At 45.7% G+C, this 24489-nt stretch overlaps 1 protein-coding gene across 2 annotated transcripts; it reads left to right on the top strand.

Moving 5' to 3' along the window:
* Window positions 1-7464: 7464 nt before the first annotated feature.
* lmo4b (LIM domain only 4b) lies at window positions 7465-18914 on the top strand. Of its 2 annotated transcripts, XM_040184881.2 has the most exons (5): window positions 7465-9806; window positions 11298-11538; window positions 15683-15779; window positions 15988-16143; window positions 17935-18914. In XM_040184881.2, exons 2-5 carry the CDS (start codon window positions 11303-11305, stop codon window positions 17941-17943), a joined length of 498 nt encoding a protein of 165 aa, XP_040040815.1. In that variant the 5' UTR covers window positions 7465-9806; window positions 11298-11302; the 3' UTR covers window positions 17944-18914. The 2 variants fall into 2 exon arrangements, with proteins under 2 accessions (XP_040040815.1, XP_077963796.1); XM_078107670.1 differs by lacking the exon at window positions 7465-9806 and having other exon boundaries at window positions 11297-11538.
* The last annotated feature ends 5575 nt before the right edge of the window (window positions 18915-24489 follow it).

Raw genomic sequence — 24489 nt, 5'->3', positions numbered from 1 at the left:
ACACAATCATAAGCATTCGGAAATCCATTCTCCACAACATTGCATGCTCCTCATTAATTAACATCCTATTGATCGCTGACCTTGCCACTTCAACTTATTTCCATTTCACACTTCAGCTTACAATTCAGTCAATGTGTGTTCGGGTGAAATACATTGTGCGAGCACAAAAAAGTGGTGAAGTGGAAGTAAATTTAATGTCATTACGTTCACAATAATGTAAGTTTAGCCAGTCTTACCTCCCATTTGGAGATTTTATATTCCCCTTTTCATTAAAACTGTTGTTGATAATGGATTTTTCAGATATTTAAAGTGCAGGCTTCAGACCTAGGCTCAAGGACCCATCCAGCAGCCGTCTCAAGAGGATGAGGGACGTTATGAATTCTTTGCAGGGCTGACACTGTTTATTCAGTCATCATTAGAACTTGATTTTAAAGCTAAAAACGTTGTGCTCCATTAGTGCAAAAATCTGAGAAACATACGTAACGCTACAGTATGCAGTATGCACACTAAGGTTTCACCCAAATAAATCAATATGGGTACATGAACTGTAAGACATTACATAAAGTATGGGACTATGGGACAGTGTGGGACAATGTGGGACTCTTTTCCCCCACACCAACATCATGATGAGATATCACCTCAAAGTTACAAGTTACAAAAGTGGAGGAGCTATATATATATATATATATATATATATATATATATATATATATATATATATTATATCTATTAGAGTAGCTTTGATATATAGAACATCACCTTATTTTTAAAAGCTTATGAAAATACAGCAAAATACATAGAAACCGGTGGGACCGAATGAGAACACAAAGGGAATACTATACATACGATTTGAGCTGAGGTACAAACAAAATGTAACAGACTACTATCGTCAGCGACAACAAATCTTTGAACTAAAATGAATGGAAAAATCAAAATGAGGTCCCCTACACTCCCTCAGCCACTTCCCCCATATGCATGTGTCCGTCATACCGAACGGCATCCAAAAGCAATTAGCAAGGAGTGGAAGTGGGTTAAGGACCTCTCCAACAGGACGTCTACATGGGTGCTCACTTGGCCAGCTGTCCCTACTGACCGGGTGCCAGGCCATTTCGTGTTAACCATGCTAACACGTGCTATTCAAACTGTGCAGCTAGTTGGCCGTCCCGCCTGCAAACTGCCGTCAGCGGCGCACTCTTCCCGCTCTGGTGTTCTCGGCTCAGTGAGACTGTCGGCTCTGCTGATAATAGGACCCTGAAGTTAAGATTTGATTGGCTTTATCAAAATGATGTTTCCATCTCCACAGATAATTGTGTTGAACGCAATCATGATGAAAAAAAATCTAATCTACAGAGCAGTGATGTGTGCTGTAGGAGTTTCTAATCAGTTGATTTTAAAGCATTGAGCACATATGGAAACGGTTGATAAGAGGAATTAGTGAGAAGTAACGCTGCCACTACCAGCGACCACTTTGACATTACAGATACCAGGCACACCGTTTATACTCATGCAATGTAAATCATTCATAGCTCACGTAATACTATTGTATGTGATCCATGTGACATAGCTAACAGAATGAGGGCGCATGCTTTGGGAGTGTAAAGGTGGGTCAGACCAAACTGTAAAACAACCTTATTTGTCTCATACGTTTGTGAGCCAATCCCTTACCCGATTTTCATGGAAACTTAATCAAGCTGTTGTGCTGCCTAAACACTGTAAGGCCCTGCACATACCGTTTCATAAGGTATCATAGAAACTTTAAAAATATTGACTGAGGGAACTGAGGGAAGATTACATCTATGCAATGGCTGTTGACCCTTGGCCTTCAAATCTATGGAAAGACAAGTCAATAAAATACCGATATTACTTTTCTGGCTTATTCCAAATTGGAGGTAGCTTGCTGATCCTTTGAAGACATTTTTGTTAACGCCAAAATGGTGATACAGCTGCTTGCTGTGAGGCCCCAATTTATACTGTGGACACTTGCATGTGCACTTTCCTGTATTTAGGATGGGGTTGAAGTCGCAGCCTCAGAGCCTTTAGTATGAATTTGTTCACACCTTTAAATCAAGTGAGGTTGCGGAAAATGTAGGATAAAAATAAACCTTTGGTCCAGTGTCCCTTTTCCGTTATTTACAACATGTTAGTTTAGTGTTCTAGGTACAGTGAGTCATACTGCACAAAGGAAACACCAATATGAACTCAACAACGCCTCAACATTTTGGACCATCTCCATGCGGGATTCTTTTTTTTTTTTCTCCAGCCACCTGCACAACTTGTAATAAAACTGTCACAAATGAATGGAGGCGTGTGTGTGTGTGTGTGTGTGTGTGTGTGTGCGTGCGTGTGTGTGTGTGTGTGTGTGGCGGGGGGGGGGGAGGGGCTGACACAGATGTCCAAATAAAGTGTGAATGATTCATTTTGCCGAGATTAGTGACATTCTCCAGCAGAAACTTTCCCATGGCAAAGGAACTCTGCTGCTTTCATTACTGCCCCGTGGATTGTCATCATAAATTGATTTTCTCTGTGAAAGACAAATTAAATTGCATATGAAATACAACAGAGAGAACAAGAAAGCGTCTGTTTCTCCAATTTCTTCCACAGCTCCCCCTCTCTCCCTTCTCTTTGTTGTCCCCTTTTTGTCAATTTCCCATGTCTCTCACATCTAAGTGATCCAGAGTGTTCAAACTTAAATTAAGATCTCTGGCTAGATAAACAGTTAAAACCCGTTCCCATAGTTACGGCTCACACAGTGTGGTGATTGCATTATAATCCGACGGCAATCAACTCCAAATGAAACAGGGATGATAAGGGTGCTATTTTCTGTGTGTGTGCACGTGTGTGCGTGCTTGAATGTAGCTTATTTCTTTTCTTTGTTCGACTTAGATTTTTATTACCTTCCAATCAGGTCAGCACCAAAGCAAGGCTTTCTGGACAAACATGGACATGATGTGGGCAGAATGAGATTAAGGCACCAAAGCAAGGACGGAGTGAAGGGCTTTCTCCTGCTGTAGAACATTCGGTGTCCCTGATAACAAATGAAACATACAATACGAGAGTGAGTTTGAACGTTTGAAAGTTGGTACTGTGTCTCATACTAAAATGTATTTACAGGTTTACAAAGATGTCTCCACATGAGATCTATCAGGACATGCTAACAGCAATATTTCACATAACCATATCTAACCATACCTCTTAAACTACACAGCACATTTTATTCTATTTTTAATGACTTTTTTTATTTTATATTTCAATCAATGTTCTTAACGGTGGGTAAATCTCCTTGCGTTATGTTTGGATTGGCTTGTTGATTAAATGTGCTGTACAAATGAAATTGCCTTGCCCCGCTGCTAGTCAAAGCTACCATGAAGCCACCACTATCACTAACTCCCCTCGCTGAAGAAATATTATCATATTGTTGGGGGGAAAAATTCAAATCTAATTCACCGAGAATACAAAAATGTCTACATACATACATAAGCAATGGACAGAAGACAGAGACAATGCAAAGCTCTTTATTAACTGTTACCTGCGTAGCATATACATGCTAATGCTAGTTTATGATGTGTCAGGTTACTCTGATAATGTTGGCCCCACAGGTTCTCATGTAGAAACGTTTTTAAAAAAATACATCTCCTATGAACCTCTCACACAACATTAGACCATGATTAGCCTCAATAGCCACAATACCAGCCTGAACTTTAAGAGTTCTACGACCGTCTTCAAACTACAAGTCTCGTGCCATAATGGCTACCAAAGCTGTGCTGTGGCACCTGGTCTGCACGAACACAACTTCAGCTGGTCGCACCACCCAGCTTGGGTGATGTTAAGGAATAAGCAGACCGCCTGGCAAAGGTTGCGCTGTTTCCATGCCTTTCATAGTCATTCAAATACAAACGGGTCCTTCAAACTAAATCAAGTAAAGTATTTACTAAATTGGTTTAATAGGGTTTAGGGTACAAAACGTTTAAAGTGTTTATAAAAACAGGGACTGTGTTGGTCATTTCAAGTTAAGTTACGTTTAGGGAAAGAATGTTTTGCACTAGATCACAGTATGTCAACATAAAAGGCATCTGAATGAATAACCAATACTATTGTTTCTGCAAAAAAAAAAATAGTGCTAAGTAAAAGTAGGAGCAATGCAAATTTTCTGAAGTGTTCATGCATGCAAATAATCGGCTTGAGTACAACAGTTTGACTGCTACCAGTTTGGATTTGTTATTGGTGCCTAATCTTCTCAAATCCTGAAGCTCAACCCCCCCTTCAACCCCCGTCGAGTGCCACTCTCCACCGTCAGTTTCTCATGGCAGTAAACAGAAAGGTTTTCCTGTTCATTCTTCTGTGTCTGAGACTCTGTGTCTCTCTGGGAAGAATGCCGCTCATCTGAGATGTCTGCAGGTTGTCAAAGCTGGAGAGGGAGGAGTGAGGCTAAGGCCAAGCCCGAGGCAGCCCCGAGACAAACAACAGAGGCATCTGTGAGTGGAAGCCATCATCAGTCATCCTAAAGAAATGATCCCCTCCGCCGTGTGCCACTGATCAACGAGGAGCGGCGTGCGCGGACCGCGGCCTCCACGCAAAAAGACCTTCTTTCATCATTGGCCTGTATTAATTCACATTAAAGGGAGCAGATAGCTCTGCTTCGTACCACTTCTTTCATTTGATGTTTTACACAAATCAACAAAGATGGACCAGGTTGATTTGGCGCGGTGCCTCGCTGACAGAAAATTCTGGCAAGGCGCAGATGTAGGTATGCCATATCTGAAACAAACAAAGGGAAGACATCATCTCCCACGGTGCATTGTTAAACAGCGACTGCTTGCACACGATGCAGCGCGTTGCAGTATATCAAAAAAGGAAAAGAGCAGTCATTCAGTAAAGTGGGGTTAGAGCTGAATGAAATATGCTCCCAATTATGGCAATGTGTGTAAGGAGCTAATAAAGTGAATGTCCCTACAAGACACTGAACCGTAATGGATACCAACTAATTTGCTTTGACTGATGAATTTCCCTCTCCAGTTGTGTGGGGTTGAATAATTATGAAATCTATCACAAGACATCGGGACTCATTAAGGATTCATGACATTTCATTAAAGCAATGTTGTTAGAGGCAGCACATGGTGTTCTGTTTGTGTTTGTACGTGTGTGCATGCAGAGAGTGAGATAGTGTGTAGAAGTAATTATCCAGCGATTAAAGCACTTAAAGGAAGGGCTGTTTTTTGCTGCTCCGTCATTTAATTTCTGAATTCCGTCACTCAAAGTCTTTTTTCTTCTTTTTCCGTCGCCGAGATGTTTTCTGCCTCCGTTGTGCACATTCATTACTGCGAAGGGCTTCTGCTGTGTTTGAAAATGTGCACCCTGATCCATCAAAAACCCACAAAATCCATTACATTTATATAAAACTGTCACAACAGACTAGATGGGTTCATTATACAGGCCTAGCTTTACAAGAAAAGTTTGCCTGTGGAGCCCAAATCCTGTGCAGGCAGGAGTGTAACTAGTTAACAACGGGAAACAAAAGCCCCTACTTGTTAAGATTGGTATCAAACGCTTTGTGCATTTTTTTCCCTTTTTCCAACGTTATCCGCCGATTGACTGGATGTGAAATCTGTGGTTCTCACTATCGTTCCAATGCTTCAGAGGGACCGAACCGCACCTACCGCTTTGAGTAACTGGACGGGAAAGTGACCTGAAACAACACCAATTCATTTAGAGGCCGCGGACCGGTGGCTGGGGACCCCTGCACCAGAATCATAATTTCTACAACAACTGAAATACACTGTTTAAATTCTGCAGCTAGACAAGCTGTTGCTCCATCTTTCCTATCTTAACGTTGGGCTTAAAGAGGCCCTGAGCGCAGCTAAAATGCACAGAAATAAGCGTAATATGAGTGTTCTTACATCAGAAGGATATTTCCCTAAAAAGTTGACAAAAATGCCTTTGAGGACGATAATACTTCACGTCCTCCATGCTGACCCATTTGTATTGTGTGCATGTGACTTGTGTCCCAAACGAGGCTGTTCTGGATTCAAGCATTACTTTATCTCTCGATCTCCAGACACTGTATTGGCCCTGACATATTTCTTTCCAGAGTTGTTGCACTGCCCAGAGTTTGTGAAATCACCCGCACAGGCTTTGAAGAAAGCCAGTGACACACAGGGGTGGTTAATTGAGTTCTTCATTACTATTTACTTAAACTCACTTGGCCTCTGTTTAATTACAAAACAACAAAAGAACAAGATCAATACCGCCAAGTAAGTGAAGTAAGACATCTTGAGAGGGTGGGATTGAGCAAAATACTTGTGGCTGCTTCATTGTTTCATGACCCAAGTAGAGCTGGAACCACGTGGGAAGGTGGCAGGAGCACAGAGAAGATACCACGAGAGAAAGCGACACCACCATCAACTCAGATTGAAGGGTTTGGTTGACCTGATTTAGTCATGCTTATTTAAGTGACACCGCTACTACACATCACATCGCAGTGGAGTATTAATTGGCCATGTATTCAAATGAATATGGTCTTAGTATCTCACAGAAGCATCAACATGTTCTTCAGCATGTACCACCGGACTTTAATATAAAAACTGCCAGGGTTTTAAGGAGTCTAGATGGTTCGAGAATTTGTTTTCTCGCCTAGTTACTAAGAGGTACATGAGAAGATTGATCTTCTACAGTCGCTGCAGGCTAATGCTAGCAGACGGCTAGCTTAGCATGAAGGCTGGAAATAGGATGAAAATAGTCGGGCTAAATTGAGCATGATGTTCCCTTAGTAAGTGATGGTCGCATTTAAATTAAAACAGAGCGTACTGCAGCGGATGGAACTGGGCTACCTTGTGTTTGACCTGTTAACCAAGATGGCCCCCGCCTAGAAGCTTCAGCTTCAAATAACCCAGTCCACAAACCGACAGGACGTCACCGTGGCCACATCCCTGTTGTATACGGTTTATGAGGGTAACCTTTCAGATGAAACACAGACAGTGAGTCCGATGACAAGTGAGCTGTTCATCCCTTTTTCTGTCCTTGAGTTCCCGCACTTGATGCTCAGCTAAACTGACTGCAGGTTGCGTTTGCGTATTTAGCATCGGCTAACAGACATGATACTTATGTTGACCTTCCCCTCTCACCCGTAGGCAAGAAAGCAAGTCATTTCCCAAATTGTCAAACTATTCCTAATGTGTTTTCATAGCCAGTGACTCATTTGGAAGATTTCATTTGGAGATCTTTGTGCCAAGTCTGCCATCCTCCGTTCAGTCATGTTGGGGGTCCTCTGTATCTGTAGATAATCTGAACTCCAATCTTCCCTCATCAGTCTGCTCAGCTAACGGAATATCCTTCTCTAAAAGACGGCACGCACACACACACACTCACACACACTCACACATCCGGTAAAGCAAGTGGGATGCTAATTCACAAACAGGAGGAAAAAGGCCACATTTTGCTGTGGTAAACAATGCAATGTGATCTCATGGTGAGTGGGAGAGAAAGTGACCTGCGTGTTGTTTAGTTAGAAGATTGTCTGTGGTGTGTAAACTCGCGGATTGAAAGCGGGCTCTCAGTGCCACGTTAATAGAATATATATATATATATTGTGTATAGAGTGGAACCCAATCTGAAATTAACCACCGTGTTGAATGTGACTCTCTGGCTTTTTCCCACAGGGCAAGCCGCTTCATTACGTGGTCTCCTTTTCATCTGGGTGAGATCACCCCTGTGGGGAGTATCAACACGGCGAGCCACGTCCGACGCTCTCTTGTCCCCGTTTAAACATTGAAATAGTGTTGCCGCATATTGTTGTGTGCCTCTGTGTTGTCTTCTTTCATCTAGCGTGCTTCATAATGCTTGGAGACTGCCACAGGACTGAAAGATCTCAGTGAAGAAATTAGATGATGAATTTCCAAGGGACCCCCCCCCCCCCCCCCTATTTTCTCCCCTTGCCTAAATCCTCTCCCCAACTCACGCAGCTCCCTGACCCCTCCACCTACTCCTCACTTCAGCTAGCCATAATTATTTTGCAAAAGAGCTCGATAAGAAGAACACACAGTAATTTCTCTTACCCTGTTGTAAAAAAAAAAGCTCATTAAAATGGGCTGCAACAAACAAAGCTTTTCCTGGGAGGCCCCCTTTTGAAATTCGTTTTATAATTTCCCTCTGTTTTAATCATTTATATCAATTAATCATTCCTTGGTGGAAAAGATATTCTTTGCCGTCTTCGGTGTTTTTTTGTTCTGGTGAGTGAGAGGCTTGATGAGGATGTCAGGAGAATGTGGCTCAAACCAAGGTGGAGTAGCGTCGGCTTTGCCAAAGGGAAATCAGCTTGATGCTGCACAATCTCTTCGGAGCTGCAGGAATAATTAAACAATTAAAGTCAAGAAAGAGATCATCTTTATAAATCTGATGTCTTTCTAATGAAGCCCGGGGCATCTTATAATGGAGCGGTTTTGTCATGTAAAATCAGTCAACCCTGTGAATCCCAAACAACTTTTCTCGGAGGCAACTTTTCTCCATCTCCTTTTTTCATAATTTATTTCAAAGACGTCACTTGTTTTTCACGTGAGTCCCGGCTTTAAGCTGAAAGAGGAGGATCTCCTTTCTCTTTCAACACCACGTTCAGCGGCATGTCAGCACCACATTATTTGTATTAGGAGGTGTTGCAATCGCTTCCAGTTCATCTTGCCTTTGAAGTCTCACGTGATGGTGGAAACTCAAAACCGGAGGTCTCCATGAATCCGAGGATCTCAGCCAAATCGAGGTCTGGCGGATTAGCCTTAATAGGTGTTGAAACCGATGACCCGGGGCTTAATGAGTCTGGACACGACAGCAGGCCCTGCAATTACTTGCAGTGACAGACGATGGCGCCACTACGCAGCTATTAGGCCTGGATATTTCCCAGAGGTTGGAGTCACCCTCTGTAAACTAAGTAGTTATTGAATGTCAACTAATTAAACTGAGACGTGAGATGAATGCGGTTCCTTTTTTTGTTGAAAAAATGCCCCGTCTGCCCTTGTACGACACACCGACGGAGACGGAGATCCATCCGTCTTCATGAGGATAACGTTCAGCCATCGCGGCCGTTCATTCATTCCCTTTGTCTACAGTGTGACGAAAGAACATAAATCACGCAATTTATTGCAGCAAATAACTAAACGCGCTATTATGCGGGCGTTCCCCGCTGCCCGCGTCGGGGTTTTAAAGTGTGCACGCTCGTCAACGCGCCTCTCCGGCCGCTCGCGCCTCCCCGCTCCATCCTCCTCCGCGCGTCCGCGAGTCAACCTCGAGCGCGCTCCCATTGGCCCGCATTTGTTGTCTCAGTTAAATGGACCGCGCTCCGATTGGCTGCGGCGGCGCCTTCGTCACGTGGCCGAAAGGTGTTTTTACTGGTCGGTTCCCGTCAGCGACGCACGCAGACCGACCGAGCAGCTCGCGGGACCCCAACGCAGCACACCGGAGCACGCGCGCAGGTATCGCCCGCGCGTATTTTCAACCCCCTCCTCCTCCTCCTCCTCCTCCTCCTCCCGGCTTCCTCCGCTCGGACGCGCAGACCTGTAATCACTGTCTGGCGATGGACTCCTTTTGTTCCGACGAAAAGAAGAGCAGCAAAGCGGCAGCAGCCCGGCGGCCGACCAGTGGAAATACTATCTGATAACTCCATCTGCGTGGACGTCCAGGCTCGAGCTCTTTTTTTTATTTTTTGTATTTTATTCTTTCTTTTTTGTTGGGGTGGGGGGGGTGGGACTATCGCAGCCTACCTGTTTACGCTGCTACGCTGCAAGTCATCAACTTTACAGCCATTACTCTTAAAAGAGACAAGCGAGGTAAGCGTGGCTTTTATTATCAGCGCTACTTCGCACCGCGAAAGTAGCCTCGCCTCTTGTGTTGCTCCTCAGAATGCTAGCGGTGATATCTGATAGCCTGTGTTATTCCTGCGGCGTTATCTCCTTACACCCGTGCCTCCTTGCCTCCTTGCCTCCTTACCTCCTTGCCCTGAAAAGAAAAAGAAAAAAAAACCACCAGCGCCACATTTACTTCATTCTGCAGCGGCCGCTGGGGCTCCTTCGCACATGGCTTCTATGTTTTCTCGCTCTTTCTATTTCCACCACTCGCTCTCTGCGTCCACACCGCCTGCCCGTGTAATTGCTTGAGTTGGCCCATTTAAGTTAAAGCCCCCCCCCCCGTCCTTTTCCCCCCCTCCTGTCCCCTTGCATCTCTCAGCGGGGAGAAAAGAAAAAAAAAGGAAACTCTCTGAATGAAACTTGACGATGGTCCGTGTTGTTTATGCAGGGAGTCACTTTCAGGTCGGCTTTTTGGATTCATCTCCCTTTTTAGATTTAATCAGCACTGAGGTTCGCTGTGGTTTGTCCCTGAGAGCCATCACTAATGGGCTTACTGAATGCTTTTCTGTGTGCACCCCCCCCCCCCCCCCCCTTACTCCCCCACCCCCTCCCCAACTATAATTAGCCTACCTGCCTTTCAACAAAGATTTGTCTTTATCCAGGCTTGTAGTCTACGCGGCCACATCGGGGAGGATTACGTTTGAGAAGGAGCCACATTAATTGTGCACTTGCATTCGATCGGGACACTTTGGCGTCACCACAGGAGGCCTGTGGGGGGGGGGATCCGTCCCGTGGCTCCCAGTGAGACCAGCTCTGTGTCTTCTTTTTGGTTGCAAGTCCATCGATCGGGTGGGTGGGGTTGTGGGTGGGTGGGGGGCCCCCCCGCAGGCATCAGGTTGTTGGTAAACACAGAGCCAGAGAGCCGAGCGTCGTGGCACGTCAGTTAGGAGGCAATTCACACAAGTACCCTTTTGTGTCTCAGCCCGTGACCGCCACCCTTCACGCTGCCACAGAGCGAGGCGTTGTGCGGCCGAGTTGTGTGCCATTTAGAATTTCTCAGGGCGGCTCAACAAAAGCCCACGCTGTGTAATTGTTCCTGTCTTTGGCCCCGGGGTTAACAGTTAGCAGGCATTCATCAACCAGAGCAGCAGCAGCACGGGGACGATGAGACGCAGATTAGCTCTCTGAGCGACTCGCTTCGCAGCAGAACAGGAACCAGAACCTGTTTATGGGATCAGCCGTTGTGGGTTTTTAGAGCCGCTCAAATATCACGCCGGTGGAGCGACATATTAAAGGTGCGGGAATAGTTTAATTTGATAATCGATAAGCCGATCCTATTACCTCGTGGTCCAGAGACCTGACCCGTCACAAGCTCCCAGGCAAAAACGATGCTTCGCCCCCCCCCCCGGCGGAACGGCAACTTTCTGCTGTGGTATGTGCCGCTGACATCATCTGTTGCGCGTGTGTTTTCAGGGACAATGGTGAATCCCGGAGGCAGCAGCCAGCCACCGCCGGTGGGCACAGGTTCTCTGTCCTGGAAGCGGTGTGCAGGGTGCGGGGGCAAAATCGCAGACCGCTTCCTCCTCTACACCATGGACAGCTACTGGCACAGCCGGTGCCTCAAGTGCTCCTGCTGCCAGGCCCAGCTGGGAGAAATCGGCACGTCGTGCTACACGAAAAGCGGCATGATCCTCTGCAGAAACGACTATATCAGGTAAGAAAAGACACACCTCGTGTTGACGTCGCTGCTCAGATCTTTCATGTTCTTGTCGTATTTCTTTCAGCAAATTTGTGTTTCTCACACATCCTGCTGGAGTATATTAAACATTATCAGATCAAGACAGACAAAAATAGGGCTAGTCATGCAATGATGAACACGGTTGGGTGTATTGCTGCAGCACATGTGCCCTGAGTTGTACTGACATCATCGGTGTTCATTAAAGTGTCCCGGTTGAAGTCTTCCTGGTCGCCCCCCCCCCCCCCCCCCCCCCCCGAACGAGGTCGCTGGCACGCTGACGAGAGCACGGAGCAAAAAGTCCGTCCGGCTTTGATGTTCGTGGTCAACTGAAGGGCAAAAAATGTAGTCTTGTTACATTGTTCTGCCAGACGTGTGCAATATGTGTTTGTGTTGAGCACAGAGTGCGTTTTCTTTTATTCACATCTCTATATTTTTGTTTTATTTAACAGAAAAGCCCTTTTTTCTTTTCTTTTTTAATTAGCAAAGAGCCTTTTTAAATATTCTAGTAGGTGTGCCAGACACCCAAGCAGCGCTTATTGGTGACCCTCTCCTTCAGGTAATGCAGAGCAGTCTGGTGTCACGGCACAGGGCGCAGTTTACCGAAAGTTCACATACTTTCAAATCCATGTACCAGATGCACAGTTACTTTGTTTTGCATTCATTATCTTACGGAGAGAATGGGCACTTTTAGTCGACATGCAACACTGCTATTAGATCTGTGCGGATAATTCTAAATCTAAAGTGTGCCTGTGTGCTTTCACACCCGCCTCGTAAAGAGGATGAGGAAGTCAATGGGGTACTTCATTTATAATGGGACTATAACGTAATTAAAATTGGAAGGGGGAATGGGGGGGGCGATGTGGATCCACCTTTCCACTTGAAATGAGAGCGCGCTTGGTGGAAGAGCAAAAACGCATATTATGGAACCGCGAGATCTCTGTAGAGATAAAGGCGGGCGCGTGGGGGGAGACAGAAACATCTGACAGTGAGGCTGCACAATTAAATGCTTTAATTATGGTCCCCCTCCATTTCCTTTAGTCCTGATGGGTTTTATCTAATGAGATCTGGTCCCTGGCTTGTATCCGCTCCCGGTGACGTGTCCGAAATGAATGAGAGCCACACTGCAAACAAAACATTTAATTAACCAAATTGGCTTTTGAGAGAGAGAGAGCACGAGAGAAAGACAGATAGAGAAGTGGGATTATTGAGAAGGCCATTTGAGCTGCACGCCCCCACAACCCCCCCGTCTTAAAGGGCCAGACTCCTTTCTGTGACGGACCGGCTGCACGACACACATGTTAAGCTCCAAACTGAGATTAATACAGCCGATAGGAGGAGGCTCATCTGATTGATCAGGAGTGGAAACGCATCACATCACAGCTATAATGGGATGTACTGCCTGGTCTGGGTTGATACCCATCGCCCATCAATCACGTGGGAATATTCTCTCTCACACACACACACACACACCGTCCCTGTTCTTCATGCAGCGCGGCCACCAAAAGCTCCAGTGTCTAACTTTTAAGCCAAAGTTAGGTTTGCGGCTGGTAAACAATGTTGTTTTAAGCTGGAGCAGATATTATGTCTGTGGGCTGCTAGTAGAGGCAGAATTAATTTACTTGCGGCTGCTGGATTCGGTGAGAACGCTGTCCCCTTAATTAAATAAGCCTAGGTAATTAAATGGCACTTTTCCAATGGAACGTGTGAGGTAAATCTAATAGTTGGTTATTTAATATCACTTTGAAGTCTGCCCACTCAAGCACTATGACAGCACAAGAGAATGTGAACTATTAAGCCGGGGAAGAAAAGGGGAAGAAAAAAAAAAAGCTCTCAGAAATTAATTAAATCGCATGCAATTCAGGGGAAACGTTTATCTTGATTTGTCATAACAGAATTAATTCAAGGCCTTCAATTCACTTGGGGCCAGATCTGTTACTCTGAATTAACCAAGTGTAATTTGGCTGATCCCCCACACCACCACCCCCACCCTCCCCTACACCTCTCCCCACCCTCCTGTTCCTGAAACACATGCACAACAGGGCTCACACGCGCCCTCCCTCATCCCAGCAATCTCCTCACCCCCCCCGCCCCCCCCTTTCTCTAATGCAGCTCTTGCCATTATGCAAAGCCGCGCTTCAGTATCAATATGGCCTAGTGCTTTTAAGGTGCTTTGGCTGCTGATGTAGAGAGGCATTTTTAATGGACTGTGTTGCAGAAATCATTGTTGTGGGGTAATTTTACCCTACTCAAAGGCCTCGGTGAATGAGGTCTGCGTTTACCAGACAGCGCAGCAGCGAGCCATGCTGCATTTCATCTGGCAGTCAGTGCTGAAATGAAATCCAATAGTTGCTGCCTATGTAGACAACAGACAGCTCCCAATGTGTTTCTTTTGTGTTATCTAATTCAATCAAAGGCGTTGGTCGTAGCGGAGCCGTCCTCCAAAAGCAAAGAGAGCCTCTCAGTGGTTTTTCGGGGGTCCATGGGAAAGAAAAAGCTGAAACCAGGTGTCACTGCTATTAAAGAGTCCCAGGGCCTTAATTATACTGACCTGGGGGGGTGTTCTTCACCTCAGCGCTGTAGGTCACTGGCAGTGGAGGCCATTACAGCCCAAGTTCAAACCCATATAGCAGCTTAATTTAGCACCTAAAGGCTTCGGCTCCTTAAATCAAACGCTATCGAGAGCTCTGCCCGATGAAATCATTAACCTGCTGCGAGTTGCGCACTGTGGGGAAACATAAAAGGCTGCGTTGAAAGCGTCGCGCGTGCTTCGACGCCCCTCAGAAAGCATTCACGCGGCGCAAACTCCTCTGGGAATGAGTTCAACGAGCGCACAAAGAGCACATTTTTAATTTGAGCAAAATTTGACTTTTAGCCGGCTTTGATGAGTGCGTTCTTCTTTTAGCCTTTGCACAGATTGCTTGGGCACAGGAGTCTTAGAGCGAGGCCGACACGCGCGTTTTCCTCCACCGTGTTTGTCCCACTGAAAGCAGAGAATTGGCAGCGTCGTGACGACCGTCTCCAGTTAATTAGTTTCTGAAATTGAGGTTTGATGGAGCCTTTCCAACCGATGCCAAGACAAAATTTGCTTCTGCCGAGGCCGTCTTATTGGAAGCCATTTCTGTGTCACTTTGCGAGAGAGCTCTGGCTTGTTTGTTCGTCAATATATCCAACAACTGCTTGGCTTCCGGCAGGATCGGTGGGGGCATTTTATTCCTTCGCTCAGTCTCTGCAAAAATGTGTTAAATACTTATTGTAATATTCTCAAGAACGTCAGAACAGAAAAAAAAATGTCGTTCATCCAGCACTTCCCCCTCCCCCCCCGCCCATCACACAGGTTTTTCTGAAGCACACACCAATGTTAACCACAACGCCTCCTCCCCCCCCATTTTTTCTTCATCCCTCGCTCCCCCTCCTCCGCGGAGCATGTCAGATGCCGTGGTCTTATTTGATTGCTTAGGAAAAGTGCAGTGATAGAGCAAACACCCGGTGAGATATGATGACAAATGGGTCCAGATCCCAGTAAATTACTTTCTGCTCAAATCGAAATTTCATTCAGTTTGCTGCTCACCGAGATGAAGTAATCTAAATTGTGGACTCGGAAGGAAGATAGAAGGGAAGCTGCAGCAAGCATTTCATTATCAAGAGGCTGAGGGGAGGAGAGCGAGGGAGAGAAGGTTAGGGACGAAAGAGATGAGCAGAAGCAAATCTAAAGTGTTGACACCATGATTGAAAAGGTTAACCCATGCACATTATATATCAACGCGAGGAGCTACTGGCTCCTAATGGAAACACGCCACTGACGGAGCATTCACAGGAGTTCTAATGGCAAAAGCACTACGTCTCCGCCTGGATGTACAATCAAATCCTCTTAGGTCCTGATTGCTTATGTTCCAGGTTATTATTGGGTCGCAAAAAAAAAAACGTGCACCAAAAGTAATCTGCCATTTCAGCGCTAGATGCTGGCGGAGAGCAGAGCGCTGGAGGGAGATGATGATTTTACCCCTTTTTTTGAGTTGTAAATGGCGCTGAGGAACGGCGATCTTCGGGCTAACCGACCACCTACAAGGGTTCCTTTTTAGTAACGCTCTTCTCCCTCCCTCCTCTTCTTCATTTCTCTCAGGTTATTCGGAAACAGCGGAGCGTGCAGCGCCTGTGGTCAGTCCATCCCAGCCAGTGAGCTGGTGATGAGGGCACAGGGCAACGTGTACCACCTCAAGGTAAACCTCCTCCCTGCACACGCTGATCAACAGTAACAGTCGAGTGTGTTTGGATAACGATCTCTTCTATGGTCGGTAAATGTTGAAACGCTTTGTTTGCTACAAAAGTTACTGAGAGTTCAAAAACTCATTTCATTGCATGAAGTCTAAAGCGTGAGAGTTCCTTGGTCCTGGTTGTGAACTGTTCCCCCCCCCCCCCCCTCCGCAGTGTTTCACATGTTCCACCTGCCGGAACCGGCTGGTCCCCGGGGATCGGTTCCACTACATCAACGGCAGCCTGTTCTGTGAACACGACAGACCCACAGCGCTCATCAACGGCCATTTGAGTTCACTGCAGACGAACCCGCTGCTGCCCGACCAGAAGGTAAGGCCGCGCTATGCACCGGTGACACAACGCGGGGGGGGGGTCTGAAGAGCTTTTCCTCAGTCAGCAGGAGTCATTAGCGGCAAGATGAAGAAACATCTGTAATTTCCACGGCAACATTTTCCCCTCCGTTTACGTTCAGGCACCGAATCTCACACAGCAGATGATGAATATCAGTTTCAGACAGCTGATGGATTTTTCCATCATTCTTGTTGGAGGACACGAAGAAAATCTGTACCAACAGTCTGCACAAAACGTGACCGTTATTTCTGTGTACCGCTGTCCACGACCTCGTTTCGTTACGAGCAGACGCACGTTTGACTCCTCCTGAATGTATTTGCTGTCAAACGCAACTGTGCAGGGAAGAAAAATGACGCGTGCCGCCGTTTTAAAAACAGCGCTTGAGTGCTGTATCAACACGACTGGGATCACCTGGGCGAAGTCATCACTCCAAAGACCAAAGCGCACATGCACCCGAGGCGCAGCACAGACAGCGAGCTAGCCGCTAGATCATGGACGCTGTCATCATGGCTTCCCTGATTCGATCAGCAGGCCTCCAGTGAAAGCAAAACAGAAGGCCTAATCGTATACAACGGATAACTCCACTCCTCGGGACGGCTTCATTCTGCCCGCAGGAGATATGATCATTTCTGCCTCACAACAAGGAGCTTTATTGATACCTTGTCCTGCACACACAGCACACTGAGAGATAGGGAGGGGGGGGGGGTCTGACTGAAAGAGGAATTATATTGTTGGGAGCATGCATTTCACCTTGAGTGGTTTTGTGAGTGGAAGAGAGGTAGTACTCCATTAACCCCCCCTCCCACCCCCTCCTACGTCACAGGCCTTTTAAGAGCTTGTCACTTCTACAAATCAGCTCTTAGGGCTCTTAGAGCTCCTCACATTTAAATTGAAAGCCGTTGCATTATCTAGCTTAATTTTAAATGTCTGTTTAAGGCCCCACTCCCCTCCCATGCAACATCTCTTGCATGGCTGGTGTGGTAAATATGAGGCCGCATTGTTTATTTATGTGCTAACATCAATTGTGGTGAAAACTGCTGAATTATTGATGCTAAAATGCAATCCGAATATCGGCCCGGTGCTTTAATTATAGCAGAGAATTATTAAATAAACAGCAGATTTTCGGACGGCGACTTCTAGTGGTACAAGTGAATGCACCTCCTGCATCATCAACCGCTCCACCCAGAGTGCCGAGAGGAGCAGGATGGAGCAGGATGGAGCAGTCCGCTCACACGCAGTCATCTGCAGACATTTGTTTTGATTATGTGCGATTTTGCTCATTTATTAGGCTTTCTTCCTGGCTTCTCCCTAATCGCTTTGTTCAGAACAGACAAATTAGCTCCCTCACACGGAGCTGCTTTGACCCAGGGGAGCGAGACCCTCCCAGCGTCAGTCACTTTAATTAGCCCCCAAGTAGGAGTTTGCAATTACTAATAGACTGAAGCCCTCCTAGTGATTTGAGGGATGAAGGGAAGAGTAAACCGCCTCCAAGAATCATAAAGAAGAAACGGGCCGGGTTGCTCCTGCAGTGATGTCAGAGCTGCGCTGTAATTGTACCAAAGAGAATCGCTTCATGGATGCACTTTTAAGTTAATGCAAAGTAAATGGGACACCAGATGGGTTTCACAGCCTGGCTGATCAATAAATGAAGCACTGGAGCTGGTGGAGAGTGCATCCGTCAGGGTGAAGCATTGGTGGCGTTTTGTGAGCGCACACTCCTGGAGGTGGACTAACTGTTTCTCCTCTCTCTCTCTCTCTCTCTTGTTTCAGGTGTGTTAGGAGGGGCGGGTGCAGGAAGCAGGATGTGTGCCTTCATTTTAGCCCTTACTCATTGTCACTCGAGACGGCGTGGATCAGCAGCCCCTCCCCCACCGCCCCCCCCCCTCCCCACCCCGGCCTTTCAGCTGTGCTCCCAGGAAGGAACCCACTACCCACCCGACCAGTTACGTGACTTTTATTTCTGCGACTCATACCCGACGCTCAGCCTTTCCAACTCGGCTCCTCTCCCCAAATGTGGGTGGATACTTGCACTTAATGCGCCTGATTCAGGAACGCTGAGGACTCGGTGACCTTGGAATTTAAGCAAGAAGAAGAAGAGACCGATCTTAATTCAAGGGGACTCTTCAGGAAGAGAAAATGAAATGAAATACAGGAGGATGTTGCGACTGAAGCGAGCGGGGGAGAAAAAGGACTAATGATGTTGAGGAGATGCAGGCTTTTCCACTGCATATTTGTTTAAACACATTTTAGGGGGAAAACCTGGGACCTTTTCATTTTTCCTCTTCCTTTTCTATCCTCATTCCCCAACAACATAGTGTTTCCACTTTATACATTTTAGGTGTTGAAGGGGAATGTGTTTTTTCTTCTTTCTTTGATGGTATATATAGAACAATTTATTGGGTTTAAAAAAAAAAAAAGGAAAAAAAAGATCTGTGGCTTTTTTGTGGAAAAACAAATCATGAACACTCTTGGTGTATTTGTAAAACTACCATGTATGTACAGTATGCATGTAAATGTCGTCGTCCAGGCGTGGCTACAGTACATCTGACCCTCCGCACTCCAAACCCCCCCCCCCCCCCCCCCCCAATACAAACCCACGGCAAACTGAAGAAATTTGCTCATAGTCGACAATGTAGAGATCATCACCAACATATAAATGCTGAATGAAAGAGAAATTTATTTGTGATATTTTCCGAGACATTTGCTCCAGTATGGTGTATTTAATTAATAAAAATATTGAAGATTTTAAAGCCTCCTTAAAGTCATTGCAAGCCAACGTGTACTCGGGGTTACTGGGCGCTCTCCTCCACACGCTGCAAGTTCAAGTCATCAACTGCCTTTGGTGCAAAAGCCCGGCGACACTGCGTGACTCTCTGCCTTGTCGTTGGAAATCATCGACCCTCCAGCGCTGCCTCTCCATTTCCAGCACGATGAGCGTCTAACTGAACTGGGATAAACATGGATCTTCTCTTTCTGCTCAAATGACCGTTTGCTATTCATCACTCTAATACCTGACAGACGTAGAGGAAAATGTCCCTTTGAAGATTCAATTACTGCAGAGAGGGAGAAGGGTGTCTGTCTTTGGCGGGCACAAATTGAAAAGGCTATTTGCAGAACAAATTGGTGTTTGAAGTCCTTGCAAGACCTAATAGGTCTGAAGGAGGTACCCAGTAATGGCTGGTGCGCTTATCTGTGGAGTCTGGGGCCTCGGCTGGAACAATGCTGTTGTGCAAAATGCACTCCAATAGAAGGTGAAATGTGCGCTTAGACATTTTGCACGTGGACAAAAAAAGTTGTATTTTGAGTATCCGATGATGCAGTCTGTATTCAGCTAAACTAGCAGGAAATAATCAATAAATGGATCAATTCTGACGGACCCGAGCAAAAGAACTGTGTTTCACATTCATACGTACAGAGAAAGCAATTTTGGACGTTTTGCAGTTTGCGAAAAGCTTTCCAGCTCACTGGAGGTAAATGCATGGATTAACTTTTCCAGATCCTGTTTAGACAAGACGCTTTATTTCAACAGGAGTTTTTAGATGATAAAAGGCTGATGCTGGAACTGATTTAATGCGACTACCTATATTTAGATCAGAAGGCAGCACCAGTTACGCGGTGCAGGATGGAGAGGCTGAGCAAACGGTACCAGCACCAAGAAACAACAGATTTAGTTCAGTAAATTCAGGATCACAGAAGCAACTAGGAGCTCAATATTGCAGCAAATGTACAGGAGCAATGTGGTCAGGTTTGCACAAAAAAAGGAATCATTTCAAGCGATAATTCTGCTTTCATACGTGACTTTTAGATGGAGCTTTGGCTGGTGGTTCTACAAACCACTTAAAACCGACATTTTTGCAAATAGCTATGTAAACATAAAAATGTAGTCAGCATTAATGCTTAGATGACTGTGAAATGCTTTTAAAAAAAAAGCATCATCCTCATTTAGCTTAGCTGCTGATTTGATTTAAGGTCTTATGGATGATTCGAGTATGAATTATGAAACACGTTACGGTTGTGAGTGATGCTCAGGAGGTGATCACCAGAGAGCCACACCACTTTCACACGCTTATTATTAAATGACTCCGGCCAAAGAAGCCTCTGAGTATCAGATTTTTCAAAAAAATGATTTATCCTTTAAGTTGATTTTGGGTTTGATTTTGCTTTTAAGTGTAATCCACATCATAACAACACTATTTCGTGCTACACTAACATTGGCCTTTTCCATTCTGAAATCCGCTTGGTTCCATTAAGCTGTTTCCTCACACACACACACACACACACACACACACACACACACTCGCGTACACACAGATACGCGTATACGTAAGCTGTACACACAGGCACAAACCCTCACACACACTTCATGTGGCTCCTTTTTCAACTTATCGAACAAGTAAAATAGGTCTGTTACAGACCCACTGACATAATATAAATAAATATATAAAAAAAACCTATTTACACATAATCCATAAGTGAGAATTTGCTTTGATGTGGTAAACCAGAGTGAGGACTAATGGATCTCACCCAGAACAATGGAGCACACTCAAATGGCACGTCTGCCTGAGGGAAATCACTTTGCCTCGACTCCAGCGCCTTCCCGCTCTCACTGGGGAGTCTGCTGATGCAACACAACTGGATTACTTATGATTAGTCACCTACTATTTATTTGTAATTAGTTTAGGTCTTTGTTTCTGCCGCATGCGTTTGATTTATCTCGGTGTGGTTGGGCGATCTTTTATGGACGGCTGTGCAAACCGTGGAGTTTGGATTTAAACGAGTGCAAAACGAGTTTTCTCCTTTGTCAACTGTGTCAAAAACAATAAACGTAACACCTTCCAGATGCTTTATGACAAAAAAGATGTCAACACTTTTTGATAGATAGATTTATTGTGCGAGGTTTAGTGGGTTTATGACGTGGGAACGGCTTCCATCTTTGACCAAAACACCTTTCTTTAACTGTGTAACAGGCCTCGCTGCTTCATGGGCAGAACCAAAAGCCATATTGAATACGAAGACATTGTTTACAGTCAAATATTAAGCACTTCTTTATGCTCTGTATCAAATAAGATCAGTCTTAGTGTTGATTGATGCGCACAGAAGGATTGATTGATTGATTCATCTCCTCTCTTGATCAGGACTGTGTGGGTCTTTTGTCTGTCGGACGTTGGTCTGCGAACATGCAAGTGGACCAACAAAGCTGTTAGTTAGTGAGAAAAACTCAGATGAGTAAATGGATACGTAGGTTAAAAGAAGCACAGATTCTGTGCGAGTGACTCTGAGGAAGACGTGACTGAGGATAAGTGTTTTTTTGGGCCTTGTTCTTCCCGCTAACACCTACGACACGGCTAAAGCTAACTTAGCTGCGTGATGACACACAACATTAGTCGCATATCTCATGTTTCTTAGTACCGTATCTAAAATGAATGCTCGCCATCTTGGCCGCTTCCTGTGCTTCTCCATTAGAACTTCATCCATACAGGCAACGGTCAGCTCTTCATTCTTCCCGTCATTGGCTTCTCCATCCTTCTGCTTTCTTGGCCCGTCGACATCCGATTCCGCCAAAACCTGTGAAATGATGCATCTCACCATTGCGTTCCAGCATCTCTGTAATTACACTGATTAGGTCCGATGGGTTTTGTCTGTTCCTTTGTTCATTAGTATCTCATAAACCATTTATCAATTTTTGATGAGACTTGGGCAAGTGATGCTTTAATTCAGTTTGAATAATTGTAAGGATCTGAAGGTATATTCGACTGATTGGCCAGAGACCAGCGGTATTTCTCCTTCCCACTACCTAGTATCTCTCTCTGACGCCGACAGGGAAGTATCGCCACGTGAGGTCCGTGTGTTGGAACATGAGCGTGGTGTTCAGTCGGCCACAATCCGGGCTTTCAATGAAACCCGAAGCACCGTAAAAACACCGTAATGGTGTGAAATGTGCCTCATAATTGTGTAGTTTCAGCCCACCGTGGAATCCGCAAACAACCCCAAAATAGTGCTCAGTGCTCAGTTACTTAGCGCGGTGTTCAATAACAGAGAGGGACATGCAAATATTGGTAAGGCAATTATTGGCCGTCGTGTTGGGGCCGAAGTAGCAGGTAACTGGATCCTCTCCATTATGAGCGCTGTGCACTGCGGTGCGAGCAGCGCCGTTAAAGCCCAGCGTTTTACTGTTGGAAGGGTTACCTTGTGACCAAAGGAGGGCTCACTTTACGCTCACACGTCCTCTGCAGTGGAAATGCACCCGTGATGCGACAAGAGAAAGGAGGCGCCCGCCACCAGGACTCCGGTCTTCTTAGAGGCACATTTACTCAAAGTGGAATTTGTCAACGTGCAAGAAAAGACGCAACAGATAATGAAAGTTTCACTAAAATGTTCATGTAGGAAACCAAGTCTCAGATTTCCTGCATGAACATTTTATTTAGAATTCTTCCTTTGCTTTTTTAAACGGAACTTTCATCAAATATCATAATGGCAGGATCTATTGCCAGATAAACAAATGTAATCCTTTATTAATCAGTGAGCTGCATTGTATTTCTCACTGAACAAATAAATACACAAAAGAAACGGGAGCCACTCTATCTGCATTGGCATTAGTGTTTATTTCACTAAAGAATATTACAAACATGCGCTCAGATGGTTTTCATGGTAAACTATTTAAAATATGAGTATAAATGCCAAAAAGAATGAGATACTCAACACTCTTGTCCCCACCCCCCCCCCCCCCCCCCCCCTCCACACACACACATTCACTCACACACATTTCCTCCCCTTTAAATAGTTTGACTCTTGAAAAGCATTCCTTGTTCCATTTCTCCCCCCTTCCCCTCAAGAATGTAGTAACAATAATAATGCATTAAGTGGGCTGAGTACTCTAAACACTCAGAGCTTCCTCTCACAGTAAGTGCACAAGCAGTTTGTCTGCTGTTGAAAGCATCTTACTAAGAGTCCTACAGAGAGTGCAGAGCAGGCCTCCGCCCCCCCCGCCCCTCCATTTCTGTGTCTCACACGCACACTCCTACACACTGCCGGTGCGTCCGGGTGATGAGCTGAAAAACGCCGTGAGACTCGGGGAGAAGCGGGGAGGGATAAGGGGGTTGGGGGGGGGGGATCTGTCCTCTGAACCAGGAGGACCTCGACGTGTGATGTCGTTGGCGCTCGTTGGTTGGTTCCGACGGAGGGCGCGTGCTGTGGCGCCTCCGTCGGGAGAATTCCCACCTGAGTTCCAGCGCACGCCGAGCTCCTGTCAGCGTGGCGCAGCTCCGAGCGGGGGTCTAAATCCCCCATAAGAACTCCAAAAGGTCACCAAATGCTGTTGTTTATCAGCGGGTCCCCCGCGGGCCGATTCTTGGCCCCTCTGTGGCGCCTGCAGCATCTCACACGCACCGCGGCGGCGGCGACGTCAGCGCTGCCTTTCACTCAAACACCGCCGAGGGAAGGCGGGAGAAATGCCCACGTGAGTGCAGCTGTCAATGATCGCAACTCCAGTGTTAACGAATGAATGACAGTTTTTAAATGACCAATTATCCATAATCACTAAAAAGGAATAATTCAATTAAAGCAATAGAACAATGTTGTCAATTAAAGAAGCTTTGACTCCTTTTTGTCACTATTACGCAAATAAGTAAAATTGTAGCTAACGGATGTTCCCAAAGACATTTAAGCTAAAATCTTCTCCACTGATTGGACCTTGCAGCCGACGCTGGTCAGCAGCAGCGTTAACGGAGGTCTGCTGAGCTCATTTATTTCCACAGCCTCAGATTTGGGGGTTTTTCATTCATCAAACTGACTCTCAGGAGGACAATTCATCAGACTTCACGCTGCTTCCTCTGGAGACACAAGAGGCTTTGTCCAACTTTTGTTTGATTTACAAATGCAAGACTACGAGAGAGAGAGAGAGAGACGGCCAGACAGAAGACAGCCACTCGGCTTGGGTTTTTTTTCACGACTCCTGCAACTTTTTGTTGAAAATAAAAAAGAAGTGATGTGAAAATTGTCTAAAAACCCAAGAAAAACTACATTTTTGTTGTTGTTTCAAGCTCACAAGCAGAAACAAGGGAGTGACTCGGTTTACAGTTGGAGCCATTAAAGAGCAGTATATCAAGTTGCCAGTTGTCTCAGCAAGGACTGTTTGGCGTAGTCTTTGCAAATAGAAGCAAGGGAGCAGGATCTGCTGAGGATCTCTGTCTCTGCCTTCAGACACACACACACACACACACATGCATACACACACATGCATACACACACATGCATACACACACATGCATACACACACATGCACGCAATGAGAGAGTGAGAGACATAAGCCCTTCAATATACCTGAGG

Source organism: Gasterosteus aculeatus, chromosome 8, assembly GCF_964276395.1.
Source record: "Gasterosteus aculeatus chromosome 8, fGasAcu3.hap1.1, whole genome shotgun sequence".
NCBI lineage: Eukaryota > Metazoa > Chordata > Actinopteri > Perciformes > Gasterosteidae > Gasterosteus > Gasterosteus aculeatus.
This window is presented reverse-complemented; position numbering and strand designations above follow the sequence as displayed.

What these genes read in the sequence shown, in the direction of transcription:
- lmo4b (XM_040184881.2), top strand. Translation starts at nt 11,303, where the DNA reads ATGGTGAATCCCGGAGGCAGCAGCCAGCCACCGCCGGTGGGCACAGGT. An exon ending in TGCAGAAACGACTATATCAG is followed by an intron (nt 11,539 to 15,682) that starts GTAAGAAAAGAC and finishes CATTTCTCTCAG; the next exon opens with GTTATTCGGAAACAGCGGAG. An exon ending in GCAACGTGTACCACCTCAAG is followed by an intron (nt 15,780 to 15,987) that starts GTAAACCTCCTC and finishes CCCCCTCCGCAG; the next exon opens with TGTTTCACATGTTCCACCTG.